At 38.0% G+C, this 14,047-nt stretch overlaps 1 protein-coding gene across 1 annotated transcript; it reads left to right on the top strand.

Annotated features, from left to right (window-relative positions):
* The first annotated feature begins 10,310 nt into the window (after positions 1-10,310).
* Positions 10,311-12,559, top strand: LOC129076927 (heat shock protein HSP 90-beta-like). Its single transcript, XM_054581152.1, is given in 3 exon segments — positions 10,311-10,728; positions 10,731-10,750; positions 10,781-12,559. Coding segments are annotated over 3 exon segments (2,130 nt in total). The 5' UTR covers positions 10,311-10,397.
* Positions 12,560-14,047: the final 1,488 nt, after the last annotated feature.

Raw genomic sequence — 14,047 nt, 5'->3', positions numbered from 1 at the left:
TGAGGACAAACTTATTGAAAGCAGGTTGCTTACTTTGCAGTTAAAGGTCTGAGCAAAACAGTGGAATTTAAATCTTCTCAGCAGTGACATTTTCATCGATGACATTAAGAATTTATTGAACACCTGAGGGAACATAAGAATAAAATTAGGAAAGAGGGGAAGGGAATGTATCTGTGGGACAGGGTGAGGTATATTTGGAGGATAGGAACAGCTTGGAGCGGTGGGGTCAGGCGTTCTCCGAAGAGTGGCAATGATCCATATAGATCTATATGGAGTAAAAAGAGATTGTAAAAATTAAGCAGGAAGGCATATTTGTCCCTATTGTCCTAAATGAGTTTTATCTTTCATATATATTTGAACAGTAGGTAGCCATGTTGAAAAAGGAGAAGCCCTGGCTGATAAATGTACTTAAGTCTTTTCTATTTTGTTGCCATTGAAAGGTTGAATTAAAACATGGACTCTGGGCATACCATTTTAGCATGATTAAAAACTTTCATTACATTTTTCTTCTAAAAGCAGCTTCCCTAAAGCACAAAAAATGTTAAAAATGCTTCCCTTAAGCACAAAACAATGTTAAAAATGCATTCATATTAAAGTTGTATTCTCTTTCTAAATTGGAAAACATGAAAGCACATTAATTTTTTCCCAATGGACAGTCATTAGAGTAATAAGAAATGTACTGGTAATAAATGTCTAAAGGAAACATGACTGTACCTCATTTTCTAGTTTTTTTTTTTATAAAAACGACATTTGAGGATAACCTATCATGCTTGCAATAGAAAGTTTATAGAAAGTAAAATCCATGGACATTGAAGTTGATAACTCCACAATCCTACATTTCATAAAAGGGAGAAGAAACTTTTAAGTATATGATTACTTAGACTTTGTCTATGAGTTATTGGTTTCACCTGCATGTTTGCATGTCTTTGTTTTGTTTATTTTTTTGTACCATTTTCTTTCTTGGCATCACCTTGCAAGAAATTATTTAAATAAAGAAAGGCAACATGTAAATTAGCTAATTTTACAATAGCTTTTAAAAGTTCTGGTTCAAGTTTTAAGATGGGTAAAGGTTGAAGCTATTAGCTAAAATAAAATTTTGACCTACTTCTAGTCTATTCAGCCATCATTAGCATGGCACACTTATTATCATTAGTAAACATTTTTAGAATACTATTACATGTTATTGTGTAGAGCAACTTTTTAGTAACAAAATTGAGGAAGGTATGATTACAGTCCTAACACAATTTAGTTAGGTCCAGATGTTTACTTGTGGATTTATAGAGACCGTTAGTTAAATAACAGCTTGTAAAGAACAAAACCCTGAAGTTAGTGGGTTAAAACAATACTAGTTTTTCTCTCATTCATGTGAAGTCCAAAATACTTCTGTGGTAGATGAAGTAATGCCCTTAAACCCTTTGAGGATGAAGGCAAAAAAATAATAAATAAATAATAAAACATACATTCATGCCTCTAATGGTAAAATAACTTGACTGATATGGGCCAGGAAACCTGGTGTGGAAGTGGAAAAATTTAAATAATTAAGTCCATGATCTTTATGAAAACTAATTTTGCCTTAATTTTTCAGCACTACTGATGAGCTATGCTGAGCCATGAGCATCAGCTCTGCTTACTGCTTTCTTCAGTGTAGAGGAAGTTAACACCATAGGGAACATTTGAGTAGATGTTGTGAGCCTTGAAATATTACTTTGCTACATTTCACCAGATGAGTTTGGAATACCAGATGGTGCTACCTCATTTGTATTTTTACAAATATACAATTCTTTTACTTTTTAAAAGAATAATAGGGATCATTTTCATTCCAGAAAAAAATGTAAAAATTACTTTATTTTTCTGCAGTCTTGCCTCAACCTGCTATCTTATATAAGCCTTATTAACAACTTATGTATATAAAGATTTTTAATAGTGTTTTGTTGAAAATAGCCCTAATTTTCATGTTATAAAATAATATATATTTATACCAAAACATTCAGAATATATAGAAAAGTAAATAGATCACCACACTGACTTAGAAAATGTTAACTCTTTGGTGCATATCTTCCTATAAATATATTGATACATCCTTTGTAAGAGCTGAACTTTTAAAATATTCTTACCTATACCCAAGATTCTATATTAAACAAAAGTTTTTAGATTTTATGATATTGTCAAACCCTTATTTCCATCTCATAATAGGATACTCCTGGGCATGCAGTTGTTCTTGCTAGAGATCTGGTAGTCGTTTTTGGTACCTCCGTGTCCCTCACCTCCCACATTCAATCTGTTACCAAGTTCCATTGAGTCTACCTATCTTTATCCATTTTTCTTCATGTCCACTGCTGCCACCTGCTTACTGGTCCATGCATGTATTTCTTTTCACTTGCAATACTTTCTTTTCTCCACATTCCTACAATTTACATTCCCAAGAATACTTTCTTGCTCATAATGTCCTAATAATTTGCTCTTTAGATTTCATTTTTGGGTATCATTTTTTTTTTCTAGGAAAACTTTTCCAGTAAACCCATTCAGACTGGGTTTGGCATTCCTTTTGTATGCTTTCTTAGCATCATCTGCAAATCGCTATTATACTAGTTATCACTACAATACTGCATCCTATTTAATTGTCTGTATTCTTCCCTGTGTTCCTAGTACATAGAAAATGGCTGCCCTTGCAGGTGACTGATACACATTATTGAATGGATGAGTGAGCATGGTAGGAAATTAGGTTAAATGGATAAATGAGATCTGTATTGGCCTCTGAGGACCATATTGATTTTTGAGAAAAGGAGTGATACACAAATACAACTTTAGAACTTGTAGCATTAAGGAACACAAATTGAAAATAAATGAGGTAAACTAAAGAGTACTGCCAGGAGATTGTTTCTTGATCTAAGGGTGAAGTGATGAGGACATGACTCTTGCTATTGGGACTAGGAAGGTCGAAATATGAGGACCTCAAGTAAATAAGCAAAGACCTGGTCCTGGTCATGCCGGCATTAGAAAATACCAATAGACCTGTCAGAGATCCATCCCAAATAGCTCAGAGAGATAATTTGAAGAGAAGAAATGATGGCCAAAGGCTGGAGAGCCACTTTAAGCAAAACGGGTGGATGATCACTAAAGCTAGCCCCTTTGCGTCCCAACACCAGCAATGGGTTCACTTAGCCGAACTGTTCCTGACATAGTTATGCAACTTTTTCCCAGGGGAAGGGGATCTCACTGCCCCTTTGGGCAGTGTTTCTATTCTCCCAAGAGCTGTGCTTTGGTTTGCTTAGTTTGCATTTTAGCACGGACTAGTTGCAATAGTAATATAAAGAACGGCATATAACACTATCTGTCATCTAAAACATTGAAAAATAGAGCCAGGAGGTTAATTTCTGGTGTTTGCAAATACTGAGAGAACAGTTCAAAAACAACGTATGTATTTGTATGTAGGTCATACAATGGATCATAATTCTAAACAATAATATTTTTGAGTAGAAAGAAAATATCAACATGGAATCATAATTAATGAGCAAGCATTTAAAGTCTACTTGTATTTAATATATTACTATGTTTAAGTAATATATTACAAATTCATGTAATATACTGAATGTAAATTTATATATTCAATATATTAATATATTATATGTGTGGTATGTACATGCCAGGAGTATAAAAATTAGCTTGTGATCTCAGGGAGCTTATGCTTTGGGTTATCAGGAGATAAGCCATAGATAAATAAAATTACAAGAGTAACTAATTTAATATAAGGGTAAATTATTACTTAAGGCTTCGTGTTTTAGATAACAAGTCAATGCAAGAATTAAACAAGCCAAGGGAATTCATTAAAAGGAGATGAGAGCATATCACAAGAGTAGGAATGCAGTCGGGACTGAAAAGGAGCTACAAAGCCTGGACAGCTAGCACCTCCCTTCTCTGTTCCTCCCCTGAGCCCAGCCCCACCACTGACTCATTTTCTGAGGTGCTCCTGAATGCCCAGGTTGGTGGGTTACTGACTAGCTGCTTGATTTCAGTTCCAAATTTTTCTTTTTCTTTTTTTTACTTTTGATTTCTTTTTTTTTTAACACTTTTTTTTTTGTTTATTTTTTCAAATACATTTGTCTCTGCCTACCCCCCACCACTTTCCCTTGCCCCCTCTCTCCCTCAACTCTTCCCCTTTGGTTTTGTCCATGAGTCCTTGCTCTATGCTCCTTGACTTTCCCCTTCCCTTCCTTTTCCCCCGCCCCCACTCCCTCCTTCCCTCTTGTCTCTGTTGGTTTCTTTTCCTTTCAGTGTTGCTGGTCTTATTTTCCTTGCATCTTTGTATTGTTAGTTAGGTTCCACTTATAGGTGAGATCACATGGTATTTGTCTTTCGCCCTCTGGCTTATTTCGCTTAAGATAATGCTCTTGAGTTCCATCCATGCTGTTGCGAAGTTTAGTAGTTCTTTTTTTCTTTCTGCTGCGTAGTATTCCATTGTGTAAATGTACCACAATTTTTTGATCCAATCGTCTACTGATGGGCATTTAGGTTGCTTCCAACACTTGGCTATTGTCAATTGTGCTGCTATGAACATTGGGGTGCATAGGTTCTTTTGAATTGGTGTTTTGGGATTCTTAGGGTATAGTCCCAGCAGGGGAATCCCTGGATCAAAAGGCAGTTCCATTTTCAGCTTTTTGAGGAAATTCCACACTGCTTTCCATAGTGGCTGCACCAGTCTGCATTCCCACCAACAGTGTACTAGGGTTCCCTTTTCTCCACAGCCTCGCCAGTACCTGTTGTTTGTGGATCTGTTTATGATGGCCATTCTGACTGCTGTGAGGTGGTACCTCAGTTGAAGAAATTTGATTATGCTAATTGGGTTGAGCATCCATCCTTCATCCAACCAATTATGATTTGCACAATTGAAATAGAACTGTCAGGGTTCAGACAGGCCATTTTCAGAGAAGATCTGAAATAACAGTGTAAATATTTTGTTTAGGGGTACCTATACAGTAGGTGTGGCTGAACCATTAGATTCCAACTGGATAACAGTCTCTGGGCTTATAAAAGTAATGAGGACTTGGTATAAAAACTCATAATTTGATCTGACTTTCTATTTGGTGCTATAGAGATTTTTCTATTGAATGGATGTTTTCACATACATTAATCACAGCTTTGCTTGTTTGGAATGTCACTCTGTCATCTGTTATATATAACTAATAGTCACACTTTTCTTTCCTTTATTTAAAAGTTTCCTTTGGGAGAAAAGTCTTTGTGGGGGTGTATAGGATTATATCTTTGTTAATAAATTAGTTTTTATTAAGTGTAACATAGATAAACCCAGTATTGAGGACAGGTCTGTAAATGCTCATTAGAGCACTGAAATTATATTACTTATGTGTGGTTCTCTCGCAATTTTTTTATTTTTTAAAGTATTTTATTTATTTTTAGAGAAGGGAAAGGACAGAGAGAGAGAGGGAGAGAAACACCAATGTGTGGTTGCTTTTTGCGCACTCCCTACTGGGGACCTGGCCTGCAACCTAGCGACTGGGAATCAAACCAGTGATTCTTTGGTTCACAGGTCAGCACTCAATCTACTGAGCCACACCAGCCAGGGTCCCCCAAATTTTTAAATTACTTGCATTCATTCTTCCTTGCATTCAGTTTATTTTTATCTATCTACATCTATCATCTATCTATCTATCATCTCTCTATTATCTATCATCTATCTATCATCTATCTATATCTATCATCTATCTATCATCTATCTATCTACCTACCTACCTATCTATCTATCTATCGATCATCTATCTTAATCCTCACCTGAGGACATCCTTATTGATTCTAGAGAGAGGAGAAAGAGGGAGAGATATATAGAGAGAAATAGAGATAGAGATAAAAAGAGAAAGAGAGAGAGAGCGAGGGAGAGAGAGATAAGAGAGAGAGAGGAATATCGATGTGAGAGAGAAACATCAATTGGCTGCCTCTTGTATACACACTGACTGGGGACTGAACTTGCAACCCAGGCATGTGCCTGGACTGGGGATTGAACCCTCAACCTTTTGGTTTATGGAATGACTTTCCAACCAACTGAACCACCCGGCCAGGGCATATTTAGCTTATTGTAATGTGCTGTGCTTGTGAGGAAAACATCTGAAAACTGTGGTTCTTCTGAAACATATTATGTAACATGAGACAAAGTGAATGCCATGGCAGTACAGCCGAGAATATGGAATTATATGCTACAGTTAAAATGGCTTGAACTGATCTCTGAGAAGATTTTGGATGGTTTTTGAAACTATCTAAAAACCTACTATTACTATTGATATTACAAGATACTATTGCTAAGGACGTAATGTGTGCATTTGTTAAAACTAGTTTTTGAGAAGGATTCGGTTATTGATATTATATTAGTTCTCTAATCTTGTTGCTAGTTTATTACTTAAATAAACACAGCCAAACTTTTTATTGAGGAGAACATGTGAGAAATACTGGATATAGTTTCATGTAAAGTACAAAAAGCTACAGTGATTCTTTAGTATTAGGTTTAAAAATGGAAAGGATAAGTTAAAATCAAAGAAATTTTTGAAACTTCCAACAGGGAATTAAAAGAATAGAGATGGCTTTTATGTGTACATGTTAGAAATAAAGTCAAGCTAGTTTTTCTCAGCTTTAAATGAAATTTCAAATTAATAAAAAGCTGTTAACTATAGGATTTGAAGTGGAACCTAACGAACAATACAACAATGCAAGGAAAATAAGACCAGCAACACTGAAAGGAAATCAACAGAGACAAGAGGGAAGGAGGGAGGGGGAGCAGGGAAAAGGAAGGGAAGGGGAAAGTCAAGGAACATATAGCAAGGACTCATGGACAAAACCAAAGGGGAAGAGCTGAGGGAGGGAAGGAGTGAGGGGGCAAGGGAAAGTGGTGGGGGGGAGGCAGAGACAAATGTATTTGAAAAAATAAAATTAAATTAAAAAAAAAGAAAAACATTTTATATTATTGAAGTCCAGGGATATATGTTGTATACAAAATATTTGTTTCTGGGTGGAATGCTTATTTACTCATTTATTTTTGGCCTGGCTCTGGATGTTCCAGATGCTATGATCTCATAATAGGACAATGAGAGAAGTGGGATTACAATGAGATTTCTAGAGTAAGGGAGCATTTCTTTCCTACAATGGCTGTTAAGTGGGTGAACCTGGTGGGTCCTGAGCTGGGACTCCGCTATAAAATTAAGCCCTCAGTTTACCATGGCCTCAATGGCTTCTTTTTGATGGGCTGATATGGATGTATGTTGTGTGGCATGTGTGGTATGTTTTGGATCATTGGGAAGACTCAGTGGAGCTGGAGGAACAATGATGCTCTGGCTCCATGTGAAAATTGATGCCTAGGGTGGTGGGTGGGAGGGGTGGAGGAAGGCAAACAGGGAAAAATTGGGACAACTGTAATAGGATAAAAATTAAAAAAAGAAAGAGAAAATCAATGCCTGGAGCCTGAGCCATGCAGCTCAGTGCCTTTCTGGTATCACTGGGCTACTTGATAGCATCCTTTGTTCATTCACACATTACATTATAATAAGAATCTAGCCGTGGCTCAATACATATGTATCAAGTAAGCTGGATGTGTGCATTGATTTGGGATTCTGACTATAAATTCAATCACAAAAAAAGCTACCTAAAACAGGTAAAAAGTCAATCAGAAGCCTTTGAATGGGCTTCTAAATCTCAAAAATTTATTATTTTGTTGTCTAGATTTTAGAGTTTAGATCAGAACCTAATTTGTCTTGGTTACCTTATACGAAGGCTTTGCCTCAGTTGACTACTTTGAGAAGCATGTTAAATGTTCTATTATTAAAACATTTATGGGGTAGTTATGCTTGAATTATAATTTACCCAGTGCACTGAATACATACTATGTGTAAATTATTTTGTTATATTCTCTAAGGAAAAAACAATGAATTTAATATAAGGTAATTGTCTTGGAATTTGTGGTCTAATTGGGAAATTGAGATGTATAAGAATACAGTAATACCTGGAAGAATGCAATGAATGCATATACAGTTGACCCTTTAACAATATGATTTTGGACTGCAATGGTCCACTTATACATAGAATTTTCCAATAAATGCTGTAAATGTATTTTCTCTTCTTTATGATTAAAAAATTTTTTATTGTTCTTTTACAGTTGACCCAATTTTCTCCTGTTGCTCTCCCCTGACCCACTCACCCCTGCTCCCATAATCAGTTCTCATCCTGTTGTCCTAGTCCATGGGTCATTTATCCCTGTTGTTGATTAGACCCTTCCCATTCTTCCCCATTTATTCCCCTCCCCTAACTTCTCGGGTCCCTCTAAGTCTATTCCTTATTTCCATGCCTCTGGTTATATTTTGCAGGATTGTGTTCTTTATTCATTAGGTTCCTCTTATAGGTGAGATTGTATGGTATTTGTCTTTCACTGCTTGGCTTATTTCACTTAGTATAATACTTGCCAGTTCCATCCATGCTGTTGCAAAGGGTAGGAGTTCTTTCTTTCCACTGTGTAGTATTCTATTGTGTAAATGTGCCACAGTTTTTTGATCCACTCATTTACTGTTAGGCATTTAGGTTGTTTCCAGCACTTCGCTACTGTAAATTGTGCCGCTATGAACATAGGGGTGCATAGGTTCTTTTGAATCAGTGTTTCAGGATTCTTAGGGTATATTCCTGGCAGTGGAATAATATTTACAATACAATGTTGAAAAATAATTATGAAAGCAGACATCCTTGTCTTGTTCCTGATTTTAGGGGGAAAAGCTTTTAGCTTTTGCCCATGAATGTGGTGTTGGCTGTAGATTATTTCTTCTTCTCTTCCTCCACCTTCCTCCTCCTCCTCCTCTTCTTCTTCTCTTCTTCTTTCTTCTCCCCTTCCCTCTCCTTCTCCTCCTCCTCCTCCTTCTTCTTTGTTGTAGATTTCTTGTATATGGCTTTTGTTATGTTGAGCTGTGCTCCCTCTATTCCCACTTTGCTGAGTGTTTTTTTTTTTATCATAAGTCAGTGCTCTACTTCATCAAATGCTTCTTCTGCATCTATTGATATGATCACATGGTTTTTGTCTTTCATTTTGTTTATGCAGTATATTACATTTATTGATTTGCAAATATTATATCATCCTTGCATCCCTGAGATGAATCCCACTTGATCATGGTGGATGATCCTTTTAATGTATTGCTAGATGCAGTTTGCCAATATATTGGTGAAGGTTTTAGTGTCTATGTTTGTCAGTGATAATGGCCTGTAGTATTCTTTCTTTGTTGTGTCTTTACCTGGTTTTGGAATTAGCGTAATACTGGCTTCATAAAACAAGTTGGGGAGTCTACTCTCTTCTTGAATATTTTGGACTAGTTTGAAAAGAATAAGAGTTAGCTCTACCCTAACTTTTGGTAAAATTCACCTGTGAAGCTGTCCAGTCTAGGGCTTTGGTATGCGGTCAGTTTTTTGATTACTTCTTCAATTTCATCAGCTGTTATAGGTATGGTTGGGTTTTCTGCTCCTTTTTTATTCAATTTTATAAGCTTATATGTTTTTAGAAATTTGTCCATTTCACCCAGGTTGTCAAATTTCTTGGAATATGGTTGTTCAAAGTAATTTCTTAATATCCTTTGTATTTCTGTGGTATCAGTTGTAGTATCTTCTCCTTCATTTCTGACTTTATTTATTTGGGTCTTCTCTCTTTTTTGCTTGATGAGTCTGGTTAAAGGCTTGTAAATTTTGTTTATCTTTTCAAAGAACCAGGTTCTGGACTTATTGATCCATTGGATTGTTCTTTTAGTCACTACATTATCTAATTCTGCTCTGATTTTGATTATTTTTTTCCTTTTACTTGCTGTGGCCTTTATTTGTTGTTGTTCCTCTAATTCTTGTAGTTATTGGGCTATATTGTTTATTTGAAATTTTTCTATATTTTTTAGGTAGGGCTATATAGCTATGAACTTTCCTCTCAGGGCTGCCTTTGCTGTGTCCCATAGGTTTTGGGTTGTTTTGTGTTCATTTTCATTTGTTTCCTGAAACTTTTTGACTTCTTCCTTAATCTCATTGTGAACCCATTCATTAATTAATAGTGTGTTGTTCAGTCTCCATGAGTTTAAATGTTTTTGAACTTATACCTTAAGGTCGGTTTCTAGTTTCATGCCATTGTGATCCAAGAAGATGCTTGATATGATTGCAGTTTTCTTGAATTTGTTGAAGCTCGTTTTGTGTCCTACCATGTGGTCTACCTTTGAAAATGTTCCATGTACATTTGAAAGAATGTATATTTTGCTTCTTTGGGGTGAAAGCTTCTGTATATATCAAAAAGTCCAATTGGGTCTCTTGAGTCAACCCTGTGCACGCAGTTTGCTGTGTGTGAGCCAAAAATAGTCCCTGCTCTCTAGTACTTGCATTTCTTCACCTTCAAGATGCCTGAGGAAGTACACCATGGAGAGGAGGAGGTGGAGACTTTTGCTTTCCAGGCAGAAATTGCCCAACTCATGTCTCTCATCATCAATACCTTCTACTCTAACAAGGAAATTTTCCTTCGGGAGTTGATCAATAATGCTTCTGATGCCTTGGACAAGATATGCTATGAGAGCCTGACTGACCCTTCCGAGTTGGACAGTGGTAAAGAGCTGAAAATTGACATCATCCCCAACCCTCAGGAACACACTTTGACTCTGGTAGACACAGGCATTGGCATGACCAAAACTGATCTTGTAAATAATCTGGGAACCATTGCCAAGTCTGGTACAAAGCATTTATGGAAGCTCTTCAGGTGGGTGCAGACATCTCCATGATTGGACAGTTTGGTGTTGGCTTTTATTCTGCCTACCTGGTGGCAGAGAAAGTAGTTGTGATCACAAAGCACAATGATGATGAGCAGTATGCCTGGGAGTCTTCTGCTGGGGGTTCCTTCACTGTGCGAGCTGACCATGGTGAGCCCATTGGCCGGGGTACCAAAGTGACCCTTCACCTTAAAGAAGACCAGACAGGGTACTTAGAGGAGAGGTGGGTCAAAGAAGTGGTGAAGAAGCACTCACAGTTCATAGGTTATCCCATCACCCTTTGTTTGGAGAAGGAACAAGAGAAAGAAATCAGTGATGATGAAGCAGAGGAAGAGAAAGGGGAGAAAGAAGAGGAAGATAAAGATGATGAGGAGAAACCCAAGACTGAAGATGTGGGCTCAGATGAGGAGGATGATAGTGCTAAGGATAAGAAAAAGAAGACAAAGATTAAGGAGAAATACATCAATCATGAAGAACTGAACAAGATCAAGCCCATTTGGACCAGGAACCCTGATGACATCACCCAGGAGGAATATGGAGAGTTCTATAAGAGCCTTACCAATGACTGGGAAGACCACTTGGCAGTCAAGCACTTCTCTGTAGAAAGTCAGTTGGAATTCAGGGCATTGCGGTTCATTCCCCGTCGCGCTCCCTTTGACCTCTTTGAGAACAAGAAGAAGAAGAACAATATCAAACTGTATGTCCGTCGTGTATTCATCATGGACAGCTGTGATGAGTTGATACCAGAGTATCTCAACTTCATCCGTGGTGTGGTTGACTCTGAGGACCTGCCCCTGAACATCTCCCGAGAAATGCTTCAGCAGAGTAAAATCTTGAAGGTCATTCGTAAAAACATTGTTAAGAAGTGCCTTGAGCTCTTCTCTGAGCTGGCAGAAGACAAGGAGAACTATAAGAAATTCTATGAGGCATTCTCTAAAAACCTAAAGTTTGGGATCCATGAGGACTCAACTAATCGCCGACGCCTCTCCGAGCTTCTGTGCTATCACACCTCCCAGTCTGGAGATGAAATGACTTCTCTTTCGGAATATGTCTCTCCCATGAAGGAGACCCAGAATTCTATCTATTATATCACTGGTGAGAGCAAAGAGCAGGTTGCCAACTCTGCTTTTGTGGAGCGAGTACGGAAGCGGGGCTTTGAGGTAGTGTATATGACGGAATTTATCTATGAGTACTGTGTGCAGCAGCTCAAGGAGTTTGATGGGAAGAGTTTGGTCTCAGTTACAAAGGAGGGCCTGGAGCTACCTGAGGATGAAGAGGAGAAGAAAATGGAAGAGAGCAAGGCCAAGTTTGAGAATCTCTGCACACTCCTGAAAGAGATCTTGGATAAGAAGGTTGAGAAGGTGACAATCTCCAGTAGGCTCGTGTCTTCACCCTGCTGCATTGTGACTAGCACCTATGGCTGGACAGCTATCATGGAGTGTATCATGAAAGCCCAGGTGCTTCATGATAACTCCACAATGGGCTACATGATGGCCAAAAAGCACCTAGAGATCAACCCTGACCAGCCCATGGTGGAGACTCTACAGCAGAAGGCAGAGGCAGACAAGAATGACAAGGCTGTCAAGGACCTTGTAGTGTTGCTGTTTGAAACTGCACTGCTCTCTTCTGGCTGCTCACTTGAAGATCCCCAGACCCACTCCAACAGCATCTATCTCATGATCAAGCTAGGTCTAAGCATTGATGAAGATGAAGTAACAGCAGAAGAACTCAGTGCTGCCGTTCCTGATGAGATCCCCCGCCTTGAGGGTGATGAGGATGCCTCTCGCATGGAAGACTAGAGTCTTCCTCCTATGTTGACTGAGTGTATATTTACAGGGGTTATATCTTCTTGATGGATCATTCACTTAGGTACTATGAAGTGTATTTTTTTTTGGTCTCTTTCTATGGCCTTTGTTTTGAAATTTATTTTGTCTTTTTATAAGTATTGCTACCCCAGATTTCTTTTAAATCTATTTGCTTGGAACACTTTTTCCACCCCTTCACTTTCAGTCTGTGTAGATCTTTTATTCTGAGGTGGGTCTCTTGTAGACAGTATAAAAGCAGGTCGTGTTTTCTTATGCATTCAGCTACCTTATGTCTTTTGTTTAGAGCACTTAATCCTTTTATATTTAAGGTTATTATTGACAGGTACTTAGTCATTGCCATTTTTCCCCCCTTGGTCCCTGTACTCCTCTCTCTCTCTTTCTCTCTCTTTTTTCCTTCATTTTCTTAAAGCAGTAACTTTAACATCTATTATAATGCTTGTTTGGTGGAGATGTATTTTTTTGTTGTTGTTCAAATACATTGTCTCCGTTTTCCCACCACCACTTTCCCCCCGCCCCAAACACCCTGACCTCCTACCTCCAATCCTTCCCCACTCTGGCTTTCTCCATGGGTCTTTTATACACATTCCTTGACTTGACCCTTCCCCTTCTTTTCCCTCTTACACCCCTCCCTCCTTCCCTCTCATTACTGTCGGTTTGTTTTTTCTTTCAGTGTTGCTGGTTATATTTTTCTTGCTTGTTAGTTTTGTTGATTAGGTTCCACTTATAAGTGAGATCATATGGTACTTGTCTTTCACCCTCTGGCTTATTTTGCTTAGCATAATGCTCTCCAGTTCCATCCATGCTGTTGTGAATGGTAGTAGCTCTTTCTTTCTGTTGAGTAGAGTTCCATTGTGTAAATGTACCACAGTTTTTTGATCCACTTATTTCCTGATGGGCACTTAGGCTGCCTCCAGCACTTGGCTATTGTAAATTGTGCTGCTGTGGACATTGGGGCATATAGGTTCTTTTGAATTGGTGTTTTGGGATTCTTAGGGTGTAATCCCAGCACCACTGCTGGGTCAAAAGGCAGTTCCATTTTTAGCTCTTTGAGGAAATTCCAAACTGTTTTCCACAGTGGCTGCACCAGTCTGCATTCCCACCAACAGTGCACTGGGGTTCCCCTTTCTCCACAACCTTGCCAGCACCTGTTCTTTGTTGATTTATTTATGATGGAAATTCTGACTGGTGTTAAATGTTATCTCACTGTGGTTTTAATTTGCATTTCTCTGATGGCTAGTGATGCTGAGCAACCTTTCATATGTCTCTGGGCCTTATGTATCTCTTTCTTGGAGAAATGTCTGTCCAGGCCCTTTGCCCATTTTTTTAATTGGATTGTTTGTCTTTCTGGAGTGGAGTCATGTGAGTTCTTTATATATTTTGGAGATCAAACTTCTGTTTGAGGTATCATTGGCCAATATATTTTCCCATACTGTTGGTTCTCTTTTCATTTTGCTGATGTTT

This window comes from Pteronotus mesoamericanus, unplaced genomic scaffold, assembly GCF_021234165.1.
Source record: "Pteronotus mesoamericanus isolate MK-2021 breed Mesoamerican mustached bat unplaced genomic scaffold, CSHL_Meso_final contig_100, whole genome shotgun sequence".
NCBI classification, from domain to species: domain Eukaryota; kingdom Metazoa; phylum Chordata; class Mammalia; order Chiroptera; family Mormoopidae; genus Pteronotus; species Pteronotus mesoamericanus.
This window is presented reverse-complemented; position numbering and strand designations above follow the sequence as displayed.